Source organism: Dendrobates tinctorius, unplaced genomic scaffold, assembly GCF_039654945.1.
Source record: "Dendrobates tinctorius isolate UK_male_01 unplaced genomic scaffold, ASM3965494v1 ptg000064l, whole genome shotgun sequence".
NCBI classification, from domain to species: domain Eukaryota; kingdom Metazoa; phylum Chordata; class Amphibia; order Anura; family Dendrobatidae; genus Dendrobates; species Dendrobates tinctorius.
In genome coordinates, this window is record NW_027361732.1 from 15,126,588 (window position 1) to 15,146,983 (window position 20,396).

Sequence of the window (20,396 nt, forward strand, 5' to 3'; positions counted from 1 at the left end):
GGCTGCAGTACACACTATCTACCAGCTCCGTCTTTCTCCAGTCTCAGCACAATCCTTACCTGAGCTACATCAGGTGCATTTTATTAGTTCGGTAAGACCCGGACTAGAGTATGGAAGTGATCCTGCCCACCCAGGCACTTTTGCTCATTCCTTAATCCCAGAACCAAAATCCAGTCAAAAATAAAACCATTTCAGTAACACATACTTGACATTCAGGACCTTACCTCCTGCTTCCTTACAATGCATAGATACATACATATTGTACCTTTACATAAACAGAAATAAATACACAATGTTAAACATACACACATGCAGTACCTACATACTGTGATATTTAAATACATAAATAAAATACATATAGTTGCACATACATAACTACTGTTACACATACATAAATACGTACATCCATACTGTTACACATACTGTACCTACATACTGTTACACATAAATACTGGTACACGTGTACATACTGTTACTCATACATAAATACATGCATACAGATAAAATGCAATATATTCCTCCATCCCAATGTGCCGTAAACTTACATAATATCTTACTAAATATCTTATCAGCTCTCCATTTTTGGTATATACTTCTTTTGTCAGCAATGGGGTCTGCTCTTTCGGTCACTCGGCTATCCTCTGTCAGACATGAATATAATTTCTGAGTAGAGATTAATGCTCTGCTGTACGTCAGTGATGTTTCAAACGCAGCAGAAATTATTCATGACCTCTCCTTAGCGTGGATGATCATTGTAGGCACCAGATTCATATCACCTACAGCAATAAACTGAAAGGCCTCCTTCATTCACTGTCAGGCATTGCTACCTCTCATTGTTTACCCAGACACACTGACTTTTCCGTACATGCTTTTCTGTCTGGTTACACAGCTCAGCCCCAATTGCCTCTGTCTGAGCTGCAATACCAGACAAGATGGACAGACCCTTTCATTAATCTGATCATTGAAGATCCTTGGGCCAGACACTCATTGATCACTCATTAATGTTTTGTAAGTAAGAACAAATGTAACGGGCATCTCTTTGTTTACTTGGGGTTCAATAATCATTTTAGCTGTGGAACAGAAATGGGAATACGTATAAATCATGGCGAGCCCTTTATTGTACGCCCTGAAACATGTACCCTAATTGGATTTTGCTTATTTCACTGGAAATACCCATTAAAAATTCTAAACATAAAATAATCAATCAAGTGCCAACCTACTATTCCACGCTTTAATGTCATAAAAAGCTATAACTTAATGGCTAAATCTGTGTGATCCCACATTGGTCATGTGTAGCCATTGGACCCTTGTATATTGCATTACCTTTGATGACAGTCTCCTGTGCTTGGTGTAATACTTCCAGTGGTGATTCACTAATGCTAATAATACCATGGAATATAACCATGTGTCTTTTTCAGATCACGGTGCAGAAAGACAGTGGTTTGGACGTGAGCTCACCAAAGCATGGAAAGCTGGATCCAGATAATGTGCCTCATGTCGGTGGTAACACATGGGCTGGAGGAACAGGTTAGGAAATACACAGTTTTGAATATACATTGTGCAAATTTCCAAGTTAATAATATCTCATTATTATACTGTAAGTAACATCTTACTTTCATACTATGTGCACATGAGAGTCTGGTCATTCTTTAAAATTTATAGCATGCATATCAAATGACATTTTTGTGGAATAAATATCGATAATATATATTTTTAAGTATTAGAAGCTTTAAAAGATATTCATCTATAGGGTCATAGTGGTCAGTGTTGCATCTCCCTTGGTGATCGGGCAGATTTGTTTCTGGATTGCTCTACCCAATCATAGAGAATACCTTGCAGTTGTCCAGTGACAGGTGCATGTTTTTCTGCTCCCTTCCTGTATTCATCTTTGTGATCAGAGCAGGGAGGAAACGAGAAAATGAAGATGGCACAACGCTGGAACCTGAAGAAGTGAATGACCATCAGAGATCTTAATAGTACCACCTTATTCAGCATCGATCACCAAGGATATTGACATTAACTTTTTCTATACCCTAGAACAAGAGAGCCAAAGTTAAAAGCTTGGACAAAATCATTGGCCGATCTTAATATTTATTAATAAAATGTCTATATTTGAGGAAGTTTTTTTCTCATCATTAAATATAACGATGAACCTTTTCATATGGAAAAACATAAGGGGGTTGTTTCACAAACTAAGTACAGTATAAAGATTTTAAAATAAAATATTGGAATAACATAATATGACAGGTAATGCAGAAAAAGCTTGTAGCCCAATGGCCTAATTTAAATATGTAATAGCAAAGGATAAAAAAAACTTGAATAATACAGGCAGTAAAGTATGATGCCAACAAAACACATTAAGATACCGCCTCAATGAATTCCTCCACAGAACCTTCCATACGCACGGTATGATGATCCTACTATACCCCCCCAGCCACCCAGGAAACGTATGATGACTTCATCACACTATGATTCCTCATCTGTAAAACCTCACACAGCCCTGCACACATTATAAATTCCCAACATAGTACTCTACACAGTATAATGGACCCCAAATAGTCCTCCATATAGTATAATGGCCCCACATTGTCCCCCATTCAGTATAATGGGCCCTGCATTGCCTTCCATATAGTATAATGGCTCCACATAGTGCTCCATACAGTATAATAACCTCACATAGTCCTCCATACAGTGTAATGGCCCCACATAGTCCTCCATACAGTATAATGGCCCCACATTGTCCCCAATTCAGTATAATGGGCCCTGCATTGCCTTCCATATAGTATAATGGCTACACATAGTGCTCCATACAGTATAATAACCCCACATAGTCCTCCATACAGTGTAATGGCCCCACATAGTCCTCCATACAGTATAATGGCCCCACATAGTCCTCCATACAGTATAATGGCCTCACATAGTGAACAGGAGCTGATCTGCAGTAGTTGGCGGTGGCCGCTACACATTTGAATGGAGCTGCGCAGTGTATCTCTAATCAAAGTATTTAACTCTGGCTGCAGAACGAGCAAGTAAAAGCTGATCAATGGGGGTGTTGGACGCGAGCTGATCTCATATTCACGACCTGTCATGTGGATAAGTTATCAATATTCTTTAACAGGATAACCCCTTTAACTGTGTTAGACCTGGGTGCTGTTTAATACTATTTGCCCTTGTCGATTATCTGGCTTCTTCATAGTCCATTATTAAGCTACTTTCTTGCTGCTATTTAATTGATGTGGTTATGTATTGACTGGTCCAGAGATAACAATGCCCAAGTCCCCAACTACTGCCGCAAAGGCTTAAAGGGATATCTAAGAGAGATTTAGTGGAATGTTACAGTCTGGGCTCGATGGGAAGTTGTGGGGGAGAACTGAACTTTTTTCCAGGCCCTTGATGGTTTAGGAGGCAGTATGGATAACTTCTACCTAATTGTTAACGGTTAAGTAGCATTGCAGGTACTTCTGCTCCCGCCTGCACAACATGCAGCTATTAATTTATTTAAATATTACACAAATTTTTTGTAGACTTGCATTTTCAGCCACATCACAGGTCACTGTAGCTAACCCATCCCATTGAGCCAGCGCACTGAGTGCATACACTGAGTTCAGGGTATTTTCAGATATCAAATTTACGTCTGATCATAAATGACAACAGAATGGGGTTGTTTGTTGTCAGTAATCTGCAAACATCAGTACACATAGACCTAGCTACATTAAACACTTGGAAGATGGGTACCCAATTAATAGCTTAATCTATTAATTACTTTTGCGCTCCCATTTGGAGATTAGAAAGTATTGAATTAAACGTGGGTCGTCCATCAGGGCAGCCCTCCAGAATTGTTAGAAATTTTTCTGTTACCTTTTTGTTTTCATTGTTTCTATAGAGTAAATGTGGATTTTTTTCACAATATGTCAGCTGAATGAAATGTCATAACAACCTGGCACTATACCCGGTAACATGTTGTTGTGACACATACCCACAGCAGTGATTCCCATTTCTCCATCTCAGACATTCAGAATTTGCAGCGCCAGTGAAGAATTCCGATACATGCGTGTGATCAGCACATTGCTTTCCACATGTGTTTCCTGTAGGAATGCTGGTGTTCAATCCTGTTTGATTTTCACTGACACTTCATTGTAGCTTTCGTGCCTCCCTCCCTTGTTAGCATCATTTCTGATCCTAATCCTGGGTGTTCACAATTCAGGGCCTCAGCACCTGTGATCCTGCATCATGGGGGAGCACCCTGGTGTGTAGAACCGTAGCTTGGTGTCATCATCGCTATTATGTGACATGTCACTCCTGGAATTTGCTCATCTTAATTACGGCTTAGAAGAGTAAACTTATTTCACTCTTTATCAGAGAATTCTGACACCTGCATAGCTGTTATCTTTTTTTGAATTACCGTAAATTGGTGGATTACCACAATTGTGCAGTTTTAATTTGGCAATTTTTGGATTTGGCATCACAAATTCTGTACTGCTTCTTAAGTCCGCGAAATTTAGGGTGCTAAATCTAAATTATATTTAAAGAAGCATTCCCAAGACATTTTTTTAATTTTACTAAATCTGTGTACTTGTGCTTGTAGTATTGCGTGTGTGTGTATTAATATTCTCCCTACCATCCATCATCTTCCTGTATCCAGCGGCATTCCGCTCCGCTTCTCTATGATGTACGCTCTTCGGTCTCTCCCGCTCATTTTATGCTCCATGCATTAGTCAGAAGTATCTAGGCTTACATTGTAAAAGTCAATTCTGGGTCACACAGTGTGACCTGGAGAAGTCTGAAGAGTGGTGACATTGCTGAGAAGAGAAGCTTAACATCAATATATCCTGGAGAAGGAAGCTGTGAGTATATTAACACACGCTACAGGTTAGTTAAAAAAAAAAAAAATTAGGGAGAGGGCTTCTTTTAACGGGTTATTCTCAAAAATAGAGTAGGTAAAACTTGCTGAATGCGGTGGGTCTGACTCTCACACTGATCCTGAGAACAGGGCAGCCCTGTCCAGAATGTAGCAGCCTCCGGTCAATTTATTGTCTTTGTGACCGCTGAGAACAGCTCTTGGCGATTTCTGCCAGTCCCAAAGACAATAAATTGAACAGAGGATGAGTATACATACCATCGCCCCATTCACAGCATGGCTGCAGACACCCGTTCATGGAATTGCTAGAGGTCCTGTTGGTCCGATACGAAGCGATCATCAAGCTTCCCTGTTGTGAGTTCATTTTCCCCTTCACTACTGAGGCCCGAGGAACTCCCTCTTCTGGTGAAGAAAGGTAGTGAGCCTGATTGTCAGACACCTGGGGCTGATGATGATGACTGGCTGAGTGGCGTTAATGACTGGATATAAGGCTGCCGACGCCCTTCTGGCCTGCGGGTGATTTCTCTGTGGACTTCTAGGAAACCAGTCTGATTCCTGCTCATCTAAAGCTAAGATTTCTGCTTTGCCTTTTTGCATTAGTGTTTTGTTTTCCTTGCTTTTCTGGATTCTGCCATTCCCTGCTGCGGTGAGCTGAATCTCCTTTTGCCTGTTGCTCTGTCTTCAGAATATTCCTGAGTACTGACATAGCCTTTTTTGAAGCCTAGCGTCTTCAGGGCCTTTTTTACTGTCAGTTTGTTGGCTCTTATTTTCATAGGTTTTTTCACGGATTGCAGACAGCAGCCTTCCTGTCCTTTCCTATTTAAGCTAGCTTGGGCCCCATCTTTGCTCAGTCTATCTTTCTGTCTGTGTTTTGTTCTTTTTTCTTGCTTCACCGTCATTATATGTGGGGGGCTGCCTTTTGCTTTGGGGTCTGCTCTGGGGCAGTTTAGATTTCCCTTTCTGTCTTTAGGCTATGTAGTCCTCCGGCTGTGATCGAGGGGCCTAGGGCATCGTAGGAGCCCCCCACGGCTACTGCTAGTTGTGTTGATAGGTTCAGGGGTCTGCAATCCGATAGCTGCAAACTTCTCTGGTTTTCTGGACTTAGCTAGCATTTCTATTTTTGCCTCCTACGGTGACTCAATCATAACAGAATCACCCGCCATACCGCAGATCCTAGGGTACTCAATTGCAGGAAAGAATTGTATAAAAAAAAAAAAAAAAAAGTGTGTATATTTTTTCCTCTATATCTCTGAGGCCGTAGGGGGAATTTTTTTTTCTCTCAATGGAGATAAAGCAATTGTCTGATCGTGTGGAGCAGCTCGCTGCGGAAGTGCGGGGAATTTCCGCCTACCTTGCTCATTCACATGCTGCTGAACCAAAGATTCCTACACCTGATGTATTTTTTGGGGATCGGTCTAAATTTTTGAATTTCAAAAATAATTGTAAATTATTTTTTGTCTTGAAGCCTAACTCGTCAGGGAGCTCCGCACAGCAGGTTAAAATTGTCATCTCTTTGCTGCGTGGCGATCCCCAGGATTGGGCGTTTTCTTTGAAACCAGATGATCCTATTCTGACTAATGTGAACGCATTTTTTCAGGCCTTGGGGTTGTTGTATGACGAACCTAATCCCATTGATCAGGCTGAAAAGACCCTGCTGGCATTGAACCAGGGTCGTGATTCTGCAGAATTGTACTGTCAAAAATTCCGAAAGTGGGCAGTACTTACTACCTGGAATGATAATGCCTTGGCTGCTCTCTTTCGGAAGGGGTTGTCAGAAGCCGCAAAAGATACTATGGTGGGATTTCCTGTTCCCCCTGGTCTTGACGATTCTATGTCTTTAGCCATTCAGGTTGATCGGTGTTTGCGCGAACGCAGAGCTGCACGAGAGGTGTTGCCACCTGTTGAACAGATGTCTGAACCTATGCAATGTGATAGAGTTTTTTCCAGAGAGCAGCGTCAGGAGTTCAGAAGGCGTAATAAGTTGTGTTTTTTCTGTGGAGATGCCTCGCATATTATTTCTGTCTGTCCTAAACGCGAGAAACGCCTTGCACACACGTTTTCTATTGGTGGTGTTCAACCTAAGCTTCTTCTGGCTATTACTCTGATCTGCTCCCTGTCCACATTTTCCGCCAAGGCTTTTATGGATTCGGGAGCAGCTCTAAACCTAATGGACTTGGATTTTGCTAAACGTTGTGGATTTCCGATGACACCTCTGCAGACGCCTATCCCTTTGAGGGGGATTGATGCTACTCCTTTGGCTAAAAATAAACCTCAGTTTTGGACCCAGATGGTAATGCAGGTCGCCCCAGACCATCAAGAAAATTGCAGGTTTTTGGTGTTACATAATCTGCATGATACTATTGTTCTGGGGTTTCCCTGGTTACAAATTCATAATCCAGTTTTGGATTGGAAATCTGTGTCTGTGGTGAGTTGGGGTTGTCGGTGTGCCTTTAGTGAGGCTCCGGTGTTTTCCACCTCTCCTCAGTCGCATGATGTTCCTGATTATTTGGCGGACTTTTATGATGTATTTAGTGAGAATGAGTCTGCGTCTCTGCCTCCTCATAGGAGTTATGACTGTGCACTTGAACTGAGCCCGGGGTGTAAATTTCCCAAGGGTCGGCTCTTCAATTTATCTGTACCCGAGCACGAGGCTATGCGATCCTATATTAAGGAGGCGTTGGAGAAGGGTCATATTAGACCATCCTCGTCACCCTTAGGTGCCGGGTTTTTTTTTGTAGTCAAAAAGGATGGATCATTAAGACCTTGTATTGATTATCGTGCTCTCAACAAAATTACTGTTAAATATCAGTATCCGTTACCCCTGATTTCTGATCTATTCTCCAGAGTTAAAGGTGCTTGCTGGTTTACCAAGCTTGACCTCAGGGGGGCGTATAATCTTATTCGCATTAAGCATGGGGATGAATGGAAGACGGCGTTTAATACTCCGGAGGGACATTTTGAGTACCTGGTGATGCCTTTTGGGCTCACTAATGCCCCTTCTGTCTTCCAGTGCTTCATGAACGATATTTTCCGAGATTTTGTCGATAAATTTTTGATTATCTATCTGGATGATATTTTGATCTTCTCCAAGGATTGGGATTCTCATGTGGAACATATTCGGACTGTGTTCCGGATCTTGAGGGAGCATTCCCTGTATGTCAAAGGATCTAAATGCCTTTTTGGAGTACAGAGGATTTCTTTTTTGGGATTTATTTTGTCCCCGTCAACTATTGAAATGGACCTGGCCAAGGTACAGGCCATTTACGATTGGGTTCAGCCCACTTCTTTGAAGGCCCTCCAGAAGTTTTTGGGTTTTGCTAATTTTTATCGGAAATTTATAGCAAAATTTTCTAGTATTGCCAAGCCATTGACTGATTTGACTAAGAAGGGTGCTGATGTGTTAAATTGGTCTCCGGAGGCTGTTTCTTCCTTTCAGGAGCTGAAGCGAAGATTCACCTCCGCCCCGGTTTTGCGGCAACCTGATGTCTCACTTCCGTTCCAGGTAGAGGTGGATGCTCCTGAGATTGGTGCAGGAGCTGTTTTGTCCCAAAAGGATCCTGTAACATCTAAAATGAATCCCTGTGCTTTCTTTTCCCGAAAGTTCTCTCCATCTGAACGTAACTATGATGTGGGGAATCGGGAACTGTTAGCCATGAAATGGGCATTTGAGGAGTGGAGACATTGGTTGGAGGGAGCTAAGCATCAAGTCATAGTCCTCACTGACCACAAGAATTTGATTTACCTAGAGTCGGCTAAGCGCTTGAACCCTAGACAGGCTAGGTGGGCCTTGTTTTTTACACGTTTTGATTTTGTGGTTTCTTTTCTTCCTGGAACTAAGAATGTCAAGGCTGACGCCCTCTCTAGGAGCTTCTTTGCTGATTCTCCTGTGGTGACCAAGCATGCTACCATGTTAGGCGAAGGGGTAGTTCTTTCTGCCATCTCGCCCGATTTGAGACGTGCTCTGGAAGAGTTCCAGGAGGACAAACCTGAGCGTTGTCCCAGTGGAAAGTTGTATGTTCCTGACCAGTGGAAGAAGAGAGTGATGTCTGAAGTTCATTGCTCTGCTTTGGCTGGTCATCCAGGTATTTTTGGTACTAGAGATCTGGTGAGTCGGTCTTTTTGGTGGCCCTCCTTGTCTCGTGATGTCAGGAATTTTGTGAAGTCCTGTGGGACGTGCTCCCGGTCTAAATCGTGTTCTCGCTCTAGTGGGTTGTTGATGCCTTTGCCTGTCCCCAAGAGGCCATGGACCCATATTTCAATGGATTTCATCTCTGATATGCCTGTCTCTCAAAGGATGACTGTCATTTGGGTGATTTGTGATAGGTTCTCTAAGATGGTTCATCTTGTACCACTCCCTAAGTTGCCGTCTTCCTCTGAATTGGTGCCCCTGTTTTTACAACAGGTGGTTCGCTTGCACGGGATTCCTGAGAACATTGTATCTGACAGAGGAGTCCAGTTTGTGTCTAGATTTTGGAGAACTTTCTGTTCCAAGCTGGGAATTCAGTTGTCCTTCTCCTCTGCTTTTCACCCTCAGACCAATGGGCAGACAGAGAGAACAAACCAGACCTTGGAGTCATATTTGAGATGTTTTATTTCTGCTGATCAGGATGATTGGGTTTCATTTTTGCCCTTGGCCGAATTTGCTTTAAATAATAGAGCTAGTTCTGCCACTTTGATGTCACCTTTTTTTTGTAACTTTGGGTTTCATCCTCGATTTTCTTCAGGGCAGGTGGAGCCCTCTGCCTGCCCAGGTGTTGACACTGGTGGAGAGAATGCACCAGATCTGGGACCAAGTGGTGGATAAGTTATCTCTCTCCCAGGAAAAGGCCCAGCGGTTTTCCAACCGACATAGGACCATTGGTCCCCAGTTTAAGGTTGGTGATATGGTGTGGTTATCATCAAAAAATATTGCTATGAAGGTGGCTTCTCCTAAGTTTAAGCCTAGATTTATTGGACCTTACAAGATTTTGGAGATTATTAATCCTGTCTCTTTTCGTTTGGCTCTTCCTGTCACATTTAAAATCCATAATGTGTTCCATAAATCTTTGTTGAAGAGGTTTGTTGAACCTGTTGTTCCGGGGGTTGCACCTCCAGACCATGTATTGGTTGAGGGTAACATGGAATATGAGGTAGAGAAAGTACTGGATTCCCGTCTGGCTAGACGGAGACTCCAGTATTTGGTTAAGTGGAAGGGTTATGGTCAGGAGGATAATTCCTGGGTCTCTGCCTCTGATATTCATGCCAAAAGATTGGTGCGTGCCTTTCATCGGGCTCACCCTGATCGCCCTGGTGGCGTGGTTGAGGGTTCGGTGACCCCTCCTCAAGGGGGAGGTACTGTTGTGAGTTCATTTTCCCCTTCACTACTGAGGCCCGAGGAACTCCCTCTTCTGGTGAAGAAAGGTAGTGAGCCTGATTGTCAGACACCTGGGGCTGATGATGATGACTGGCTGAGTGGAGTTAATGACTGGATATAAGGCTGCTGACGCCCTTCTGGCCTGCGGGTGATTTCTCTGTGGACTTCTAGGAAACCAGTCTGATTCCTGCTCATCTAAAGCTAAGATTTCTGCTTTGCCTTTTTGCATTAGTGTTTTGTTTTCCTTGCTTTTCTGGATTCTGCCATTCCCTGCTAGGGTGAGCTGAATCTCCTTTTGCCTGTTGCTCTGTCTTCAGAATATTCCTGAGTACTGACATAGCCTTTTTTGAAGCCTAGCGTCTTCAGGGCCTTTTTTACTGTCAGTTTGTTGGCTCTTATTTTCATAGGTTTTTTCACGGATTGCAGACAGCAGCCTTCCTGTCCTTTCCTATTTAAGCTAGCTTGGGCCCCATCTTTGCTCAGTCTATCTTTCTGTCTGTGTTTTGTTCTTTCTTCTTGCTTCACCGTCATTATATGTGGGGGGCTGCCTTTTGCTTTGGGGTCTGCTCTGGGGCAGTTTAGATTTCCCTTTCTGTCTTTAGGCTATGTAGTCCTCTGGCTGTGATCGAGGGGCCTAGGGCATCGTAGGAGCCCCCCACGGCTACTGCTAGTTGTGTTGATAGGTTCAGGGGTCTGCAATCCGATAGTTGCCAACTTCTCTGGTTTTCTGGACTTAGCTAGCATTTCTATTTTTGCCTCCTACGGTGACTCAATCATAACACTTCCCTATCTTAACTTATTTTTTTTTTTAGAATAACCCTTTTACTGAAGAGAGTATTCATACAGAAAGTAAAAGTGTTTTCCTCCCTTCTGACACTGAAGCCCGCAGAAAACTGTAGTTATAGTTTTATAAATACCTATTTATGCATCATAGGAAGGCATATAGCATCTGTCACTTATTCTCCCCTTCCTGACCTTAGTAGAAGGGAAGGGCTTTTTTTTTACTACTCAGGGACCCCTTGGGAAATTTCTGTGATCTTTCTGGCAAAATGTCCTCATTACAAATACTTTACATTTATTGGCTCAAAAATGATAACTTAGTGCCAACAAGTGTACTTTTTTCCCATATGTCCCTGCTTGATAGTCTTCCCATACACATGAAATCATCATAAATGGAAAGAAACTTTGCTGCAGTTTTATATTGGAGTATACAATATGTTGGTAATTTCTATTTCAGCAAATTTATTTTTTCCTCATTCATACTATTTAAAAAAAAAAATTGAGTCTGAATTCTGTTACTCTTCACACATGCAATAAGCATTTATTTACATTTATTTATTATGGTCAACACCAACAAGATATACCATATATACATTTTCATCTTTTATATATTAAAAGTTACAAAAAGAAAAATGGGACAATGCAAAAGTTTGGGCACCCTTGGAGGTTTGTGTGCTCAGATAACTTTGATCAAGGCTTCAGACCTTAATTAGTCTGTTAGGGTTGTGGCTTGTTCACCATCATCGTTAGGAAAGGCCGGGTGATGCAAATTTCCCAGCTTTATAAACACCCAGCCTCCTCTAACCTTGTGTCATAAAACAGCAGCCATTCTAAGCAGCTGCCAAGCACTCTGAAAATGAAAATGGTGGAGGCCCACAAAGCAGGAGAAGGCTATAAGAAGATAGAAATGACGTCTTCCAGGCTCTGGGGAGGATGGTGGCTGGAAGATAACTCTGCCTCCAGGGATTATTTTACATGAAGGGGAGTTACCAGTGTGATATGTATTGGTTAGGAGTGTGATGTGTAATAGTTACTAGTGTTACCTGTGTGATGGCCGCTCTCTGCTCTCCTGATCTCTCTGCAGAACTGTGTGTGATTATACCTGACACATCAGTAGGTTCCTCTCAACTTCCATCTCACAGGCAGACATGGTTGTAATATTGTTGCAATAGAGCAGAGCTCAGAGAGCTGTAAAAAATATGTTTGCAAGAAAACAAAGTTCATTTTTCCTGTTCTGTGTTAGTTACTTGTCTCACACTGGTAAGTCCCCCTTCAGGTAAAATAAGCTCTGGAGGCAGAGTTATCTACCAGGCAGTGTCTTCCCCATAACCTGGAAGAGCACATTTGCATATAAGAACTACATGGATTTCTGTGGAATAAGACATCAGATCGCAGATATCAAGGTATCACTTTATTCAGCTTCCTATAATAAAAATATTTTCATTTCTATAGCCCCAACATATAACACAGCACTTTAACATTTCAGAGGGACTTGTACAGACAATAAAGACATTACGGAATAAGCATAACTCTTCTATCAAAAGGAGTGACGGCTATGTTCACAAACTTACAATCTATAAGGAAATAGGGCAGACAGGAGAGCTAAATGGTTAGAATGTGCTTATATTGTACAATACAGCCATAATCTACTAAATAAGGTATGTACACAACACTGGTTGAACTTGTCGCCAGCCAGTATGTGTACAGGGCAGACTCAGTGCTATTAAGTGCATGGAGGGTGTGTGAACAGATGCTACAGTGTCATGATTTTGAAGAAAATTTTGAATGGGCCAAATGGGGTTAGGTAGATTAGTGTGGTGGGGCAATAGGTCAGTCTAAAGAAATTCATTTTTAGGCCAGGCTTAAAACTGGGTATTGGGAATTAATCGAATTGTTCTGGGTAGTGCATGCCAAAGAATTGGCGCAGCACGCGAGAAGTCTTTGAGACGGGAATGGAAGGTATGGATTATTGAGGATTTTAGTTTTAACTCATAAGCAGTACAGAGGTCACGGGTAGTGTGGTAGACTGAGAGGAGGCAGGAGATGTAGGGGTGTGCTGAACTGTGGAGGGATTCATGGGTGAGAGTGATAAGTTTATATTGAACTTTGTATCGGATGGGCAACCAATGCAATGACTGTCACAGTGTAGAGGCATCGATGTAGTGGTTGGAAAGGAATATGATCCTGACTGCTGCATTCAGGATAGATTGGAGAGGGGAGAGTTTAGTAAGGGGTAGACCAATTAATAAAGAGTTGCAATAGTCCAAACAAGAATGAATAAGAGCTACAGTAAGATTTTTTGCCGAGTCAAAGGTAACAAAAGGTCTAATTCTAGACATATTTTTGAGGTGTACTGTAGGTGACATGAGTGGGCAAGTGATCAGATGTTAAGGTACTGTCACACTTAGCGATGTACCAGCGATCCCGACCAGCGATATGACACGGTCAGGATCGCTGGTACATCGCTAAGTGGTCGCTAGTGAGCTGCCACACAGGCAGATCTCACTAGCGACATCGCTGGGGACGGGGGTCGCTACTTACCTGTCACACCAGGCGATCCTGCGTCCTCCCGCCCGGCTCCACGCGTCGCTCGTCATCACAGCAGGAAGCGCCGCAGGAAGCTGACGATGAGAAACAGTCCAGCCTGTTCTCGAGCGATCAGCGATGACCAGCGGGGGAGCCGGTCGTAGGTAAGTATCAGACACAGCGATATCGCTAGCAATATCGCTATAACGTCACAAGTTATAGCGATATTGCTAGCGATATCTCTTAGTGTGACAAACCCTTTAGGAGTGAAGGAAAGATCTGAATCAAAGATGACACCAAGACAGCAGGCATGTTGCTGAGGAGTAATGGTGGAGCCACACATGTAACTGGCAATATCGGGCATAAGTAGGTTAGTGGAGGGTGGAAACACAAGGAGTTCAGTTTTGACTGATTCAGTTTTAGATAGGAGGACATAATGTAAGATACAGCAGAAAGAAAATCACTGGTATTTTGTAGTAATGCACCGTTAATGTCAGGACACGAGGTATATAATTGGGTGTCATCAGCATAGAGATAGTACTGAAAACCAAATCTACTGACTATTTGTCCAGTAGGGGCGGTGTACAAGGAGAAAAGGAGGGGGCCTATGGCTGAACCTTGAGGAACCTTGATAGAGGAAGGGGAGAGGAAGAGGAGTCAGCAAAAGATACATGAAGGAGCTGTCAGAGAGGTAGGAGGAGAATCAGGAGAGAACAGTTTCCTTGAGACCAATAGAGTGGCGCATAATCAGCAGGAATTGGTGATCCACATTGTTGAATGTTGCAGTGAGATCCAGGAGAATCCGTATGGAGTAGTGATCATTATTTAGCAGTTAGTAAATCATTAGAGACTTTAGTGAGGGTCGGTTTAAGTTGAATTTAAAGAGCAGAAACCAGAATTCTAAAAAGTTAAGAAAAAAGCTTTCTGAGAGATAACGCATTAGACAGGAGTGGACCAAGCGTTACAGGAGTTTAGAAATGAAGGAGAGATTGGAGACAGGTCTGTAGATAGCAGCACAGTTCTGGTCAAGGGATTTTTTTTTTTAAGTAATGGATGTATGCTGGCGTGTTTAAATGAGGAGGGAAACATACCAGATGAGAGGAAGAGATTAAATATTTTAGTTTGTGAGTGGTGACAGACGGGGAAAGGGACTGGAGGAGATGTGAGGGAATAGGGTCACTGATACAGGTAGTAGGGCGAGAAGTTGCAAGGAGCTTGGTGACTACTTCTTGCGTGACTGGTTCAAAGACAGAAATGGAGCAAGATGCAGTGCAGGAGGGAGGAGAATGCATAACATTAGGGGATTGGGAGAAAATTTCCTGTTCGATATGATCAATTTTTTCTTTGCAATAATTGGCAAGATCATCAGCGTTGAGGTCGGTGGTGGGGGTCTGTACTGTTTGATTCAGAAGATAGTGAAAAGTGTCAGAGTTGTTTAGGATTATTGGATAGTGAGATGATTGAGGTGTTGAAGTAGGTTTGTTTAGAGAGGTGAAGGTCTCAGTTTTATGTTTTAATAATAAACTTATAATGGATGAAATCTTCAGCCGGATTGGATTTTCTCCACAGACATTCAGTGCACCTGGAGCATCGATGGAGAAAACGTGTTTGCAGTGTGTGCTAGGGATGACGCCATCTGTGCTGAGTTGTGCTAAATGTAGGAGGTTCAGCTTTATCCAGGGCACATTGAAGTGAAGTTTCAGGACATCAGAGGGAGGAGATTGGTGCCAATGATGACTGGAAATTCTGGAATTGTGGAAAGTGGGGGTGTCCTGAACCAGGAGACAATTTTTGACAGAGAATGGAAGAAGGTTGTGATCAGAGAGCAGAAGGGGGAAATTGGTGGTCATATATTGAGCAGAGCCGGGAGAAGGTGAGGTGCAGCATATTACCTTCTTCATGTGTAGGAAATTTGTTAAGCTGAGAAAGGCCGAAGAAGGAAGTTAGATAAAAGGTGGGAGGCGCATGGATAGAGGGGATCTCCAATGGGGATGGTAAAGTCCCCCATTATGAGAGTGGGGATGTCATATGAATTAAAGTTTAGAAGCCAGGTGGCAAAGAAATCCAGGAACTGATGGGGGGAGCTCGGAGGGCGATACACAACCACCACTCACAGGGAGATAGGTTGGTAGAGTCTGATAGTGTGGACCTCAGAAGGAAGATAAGGGATTGTACTGGGTGGATGACCTGAAAAACACACCTGATCAATAGTCAGGTCTCGGGATATGAGAAAAGTGTAGGACACCATATGAGAGAGCAGCAGTAGTGGTTGTGTCTGACTGCTGAATCCAGGTTTCAGTAAGAGGGATGTTGGAGAGTTTGTTACTCGCTGACCGTGCTTTCCAAAGGGCACAACTAAAAGAGACAGAACGCATGAAAGTAATATTAATGAGATTATCGGGGTTTCTGAGTGAAGCAGGGAAGCACTTAGTTTTTTTATTATTATTATTATTATTATTATTATTATTATTACACGAAGGGCCTTGATTAGGAGAGATATCTCCTGCGACTAGGAGAAGGAAAATAGAAAGAGTGAGTAGATGGTTGAGTGATTTTTGAAAGCGATTCTTGTGTTGTATGGTGGGAATTAAAAGCTCTGAGCTGTTCAACAATGTGATGAGAGCTGTACATAAGAGAAGAGAGTAGAGAGTGTTGATGTGGATGGAGTGTGTTGAGTTTGTGAAAGAATTGTAGATGTGAGTGATTTGAGCAGCCAGAACATAAATGGCACAAATATAATAGACTCATAGAATGTTAGAGTTGGAAGGGACCTCAAGGGTCATTGTTAAAGTTGATCGAATTTGCTCGGGTCCCTGCTTATTTGGCAAGCTATATCGCTTACCGAATAAGCTGCAGAGGGAACCCGGTTTCCTGGATCGCATTGGCTGATCAGCTGTTCGGCTCCGCAGCTGCATGTGTCGCGGCTGTGTGACAGTCACAACACATGCATGGAGAACCCAACTCTAGTATCATGTCCAACCCCCTGCTCAATGCAAGATTCACTAACCCATCTCAGACAGATGTCTGTCCAGCCTCTGTTTGAAGACTTCCATGGAAGGACAACTCACTCCTCTTGTGGCAGTCTGTTCCACTTATTGATCACCCTCACTGTCAAAAAGTTGTTTTTTTTCTAATCTGATTCTTCTTCCTTTCAGTTTCATTCCATTGCTTCTTGTGTATTCATGTGCAAATGAGGATAATGATGATCCCTCTACACTGTGAGATCCCTTCAGATATTTGTAGACACTCTTTGCAAATCAGATGACCTGGAAGCAAGTTTGTTTAATTGACCTGTATGCCCATATAGATGACTTAAAAGGGTTGATCCTACTGACAGATTCCCTTTAACCCCTTTTCGACATATGATGTGTATATACACACACACACACACACACACACACACACACACACATGTCATGTGTCTTGTCCCTGACTTTGATGTGGTTTGTCCTGATAAAGAAGTGTGTCACTTCAAGACCAGTTTAAAAGTAAGCTGCATTTAGAGTCTCCTGCTCATCTCTGGACTAGTGGCACCGCATATTTTAACCCTCTCATCTCCAACCTCACAAGTAAAAGCTTTGATGTATCAGGCCCTTTATGTTGAATCTGTACTCAGGCAGGAACTGTGCCCTTGTGCCTCCTGAGCTGCCACTTTTGATCTATCATTTGAATTATTGAAGAAGAACTTGAGATATGGACCCCCACTAATTTGTTGTGAAATTAGGGTATTATAGTAATTAAAAATATAACGAAAAATGTTCCACAGTTTAGTTACTCTATATTCAAACTGGAACATTGTTGTGTAATGAAAATGTAACCGTGTGACCACAAGTTCCCCTGTCACCACAGCTCTAAGTGTTCCTTTTTATTTTATTTACTTCACAAAGTTCTTCAAACATTTAAAGGCCCAAATGGTTATATGCATTCTAAAATGACATATATACAACTGTAATCCACGCCTTTCCTTTCTGAGTCACTCTGTGGATAATTACAGGGTGAGATCCTAGACCAATATGGCAGCAATGGTAGGCTTAATTTTATATCATTCTCTTTTTTTTTTTTCAGTTAAGAACATGAGCAGTGTCAGTTTTTCAAAAAAATCAAATTTTTTTGTTCATTTTTGTTTCCATATTTCCATCCTTATTTTATTACTTTATACTTTTGAACATTTTTTTTTACATTTGGGATAAGTTACAGTATATATTACATGGGTTGTCTCCTTCATTCACATTTAAAGCATTTCAAACAATGTAGTTGATTTCTTGATACCTGAATGAAATGCATTGTGGGACATCAGATAACTTTTACACAGTCTTAGGGTACCGTAAAGGTACTGTCACACTTAGCGATGTACCAGCGATCCCGACCAGCGATATGACGCGGTCAGGATCGCTGGTACATCGCTAAGTGGTCGCTAGTGAGCTGCCACATAGGCAGATCTCACTAGCGACATCGCTGGGGACGGGGATCGCTACTTACCTGTCACACCAGGCGATCCTGCGTCCTCCCGCCCGGCTCCACGCGTCGCTCGTCCTCACAGCAGGAAGCGCCACAGGAAGCTGACGACGAGAAACAGTCCTGAACGTTCTCGCGCGATCAGCGATAACCAGCGGGGGAGCCGGTCGCTGGTAAGTATCAGACACAGAGATATCGCTAGCAATATCGCTATAACGTCACTAGTTATAGCGATATTGCTAGCGATATCTCTTAGTGTGACATGCCCTTTACACTTAGCGATACACCAGACAATGATATGGATCGCTGGTGCATCGCTAAGTGGTCGCTAGTGAGCTGCCACACAGGCAGATCTCACCAGCGACATAGCGGGGGTCGGGAGTCGCTACTTACCTGTCAGACGCGGCGATCCTGACGTCCTCCCGCCCGCGTCCACACGTCGCTCGTCGGCGCCACAGGAAGCCCAGCAGGAAGCTGACGTCGAGAACCGGTCCAGGACGTTCTCGCACGACCAGCGATGATCAGCGGGGGAGCCGGTCGGAGGTAAGTATCAGACATAGCGATATCGCTAGCAATATCGCTGCTACGTCACAAAATCGGAGACGTTACAGCGATATTGCTAGCGGTATCGCTATGTGTAACGGAGGCTTTAACCTATATGTCATGTTGGCTGTCAAGCCTCAGATAGTAATTATCTACATTTTTGCCTGTGTGATAGGATCAAATAATTCAAGATATGTACAAAATAAAAGAACATCAGTAGATTTGCAATTCAACATTTAAAGAGGACCTGTCACAAGGTCAAAATTGGCCAGGTTTTGCTCTTATTGTATTCCCACTGCTCCCCTATGTGTTACAGAGATGGTGTTAATTTTTATGATATTTTCAAGGGGGCGTGGCTAACAGGATTCTCTAGGGGGGTCTTTTGGCTGTTCTGCATTATTACCCTGTGAACCATGCCCCTTTAGAAAAGACTATAAAAATTAGTATTAATTATAAGGACTCGTATCTCTAGAACTGTATGGAAGAATTAAAGAAGTATTCCCACCTCCAAGATCTTATGCCAATATGTAGTAGGTGTAAAAATATTAATATTAGCAATTACCTCCAATTAGAAATGTAGTAAAGTTCTCCTGATGAGCTAAATAGCTTTCTTGCATGCAGGGCAGTAGCCCTAGGTAGCCATGGTTACGGCCATTCATATAGTGACAGTTAATCGGTTAGTGTTACGCCCAACCGTAATGTGGATTTGTAGACCCCTTGTGGCACAGGGCCGGGCCGGCTACGTGGTGTTCACTAGAGCTCTTAATGGTGAAGAAAAGACTGGGCTGCAGGTACTCGCCAGGTACCACTCCTGGGCAGAGCCTGGTACTTCACCTGCTCACCCCAGGAAACAAGGCTCAGGCACTGGCCGCTCCATGACCAGGGGACAAGATTCAGGCACTGACCACTCCGGGACCGGGGGTCAAGGTTCCGACAATGACCGCTCTGGGACCAGGGGAAAACAGATACAAGACTGGCCACACTGGGACCAGGGAAATTCAGATACAGGACTGGTCACACCTGGACCAGTGGTACAGGTTCAGGACACTGGCCATACCCGGACCAGGGGACCTCACAACTCAATAGCAGTACACCTTACTAACTATTGATTCTACAAGTTGCATGGCGACTCCCTAGGGGATACGGGGTCTTGAATACAAGATGCCTTCCAGCTATTGGCTGGGAACCATCTTGCAGGTGCACTGCATTATACTTAAAGCCTCTCAGCAACAAACCAAAGGCATTTAGTAGATGTGCATATTACCCCATTAAAAACGGGGGAGCGCGCTACCAGAACTGCGTCGCGCACACAGGACCAGGAAGTGACCAGGGAACATGAGCACACCGGGGACTGCGCCGAGGAGGTGAGTGAGCTGGTGTCTCTTGCATGGAGGGAGAAGGCGGCACCATGCAAGGGCGCCAGCACTAGCGCTACAGTTAGTTACTAGTGGCCTTAAGCTTGGATACCTAAGGTACTGCAATGCAGTACATGGAGAAAGTGACATAGCTTATCAGAAGAAATATACTACATTTCTAATTTGAGGTATTTGCTAATATTATTATTACACCTACTACGTATTGGGATAGGATCTTGGAGATGGGAATACTCCTTTAAGGAAAAGAAAACAAAAGCTGGAACACTCAAAGGAGCCTAGGGAATAAAGTAAGAAAAAAACTGGCCTCTTTAAGTTCAAAAATAATTGTTTGTTATGTTTCTTGAGGCAATTTTCTAAGATTTTAGTACATTTTGGCAACAACTGTGACATATGAATAAACCCTTATTTTGATATTGGAGAATCCCTCTGTAATATTATATTCAACATGGAAATGACCACAAGTACTCTGTATAGAATGGGAGATGCACAGAATAAAAGTAGCAGT

General features: G+C 43.0%; 1 protein-coding gene across 1 annotated transcript in view; it reads left to right on the forward strand.

Annotated features, from left to right (window-relative positions):
* Positions 1-20,396, forward strand: part of VWA8 (von Willebrand factor A domain containing 8) — a 670,166-nt gene that overhangs the window by 588,362 nt on the left and 61,408 nt on the right. Inside the window, exon 39 of the mRNA XM_073580317.1 lies at positions 1,419-1,527. Within this exon, the coding sequence (XP_073436418.1) occupies positions 1,419-1,527 (109 nt within the window). The remainder of the gene's footprint in view (positions 1-1,418; positions 1,528-20,396) is intronic.